The sequence below is a fragment of the Chaetura pelagica genome, unplaced genomic scaffold (assembly GCF_000747805.2).
Source record: "Chaetura pelagica isolate M959 unplaced genomic scaffold, ChaPel_1.0 scaffold83, whole genome shotgun sequence".
Taxonomy (NCBI): Eukaryota; Metazoa; Chordata; class Aves; order Apodiformes; family Apodidae; genus Chaetura; species Chaetura pelagica.
Window position 1 is genome coordinate 358,553 of NW_009952893.1, and position 740 is coordinate 359,292.

General features: G+C 56.8%; 1 protein-coding gene across 1 annotated transcript in view; it reads left to right on the forward strand.

The window, feature by feature from the left end:
• Positions 1–375: 375 nt before the first annotated feature.
• Positions 376–740, forward strand: part of FAM110B (family with sequence similarity 110, member B) — a 2,946-nt gene continuing 2,581 nt past the window's right edge. Inside the window, exon 1 of the mRNA XM_009995530.1 lies at positions 376–517. Coding sequence (XP_009993832.1) covers positions 493–517 — 25 coding nt within the window. The 5' untranslated portion in view covers positions 376–492. The remainder of the gene's footprint in view (positions 518–740) is intronic.

Genomic DNA, 740 nt, shown 5'->3' on the forward strand with positions numbered 1-740 from the left:
GCTGTCAGCAACGAGTGACATGTTTCTTGTGAGATGGGCAGGGGTGCGGAGCGAGAGGCAGAGAGGTGGGCACCCCAAGTGCTGCCTCCCCTGTGCCGGCGGTGGGAGCGGAGGGCTGGGAGGCGGCTGTTGCTATCGCTCTGATGTCAGGCGCCCTCACTAACGTGTGGTTGGTTCTCCTGCGTTTCAGATCGCTGCCGGTAGCGGAGCACAAAGGGGACGGCGCGACTCCCACATCTTTCAGAGAGAAGAAAGGAGTCGGCGGAGCAGACTAATAGGGACTTGTGTCGGGTGGCCTTGCCCTACAAAGGCTGCCTTTAAAAGAGAAACGCAGTGTTATTTAATGAGCTGTGAGATGAGGCGCTGCTGCTGACGCTCAGATCCCAGGATTCATCGGCTATTCATTGTGCTTAATGTACATGTTTCTGCACCGTGCATTGAGGAGATCCCAGAGAAGATTCCAAAACGGCTGCGGGGGAAAGGCCACCAAACATGCCTACAGAAACACTACCGACAGGTAGCATGGTGAAGCCGGTCAGCCCTGCCGTCACTTTCACATCCGCCGTTCCTCTCCGCATCCTGAACAAAGGACCCGACTATTTTCGCAGGCAGGCGGAGCCTAATCCAAAAAGACTGAGCGCGGTGGAAAGGCTAGAAGCCGACAAGGCAAAATACGTCAAGAGCCAGGAGGTCATCAACGCCAAGCAGGAGCCTGTGAAGCCAGCGGTGCTGGCACAGCC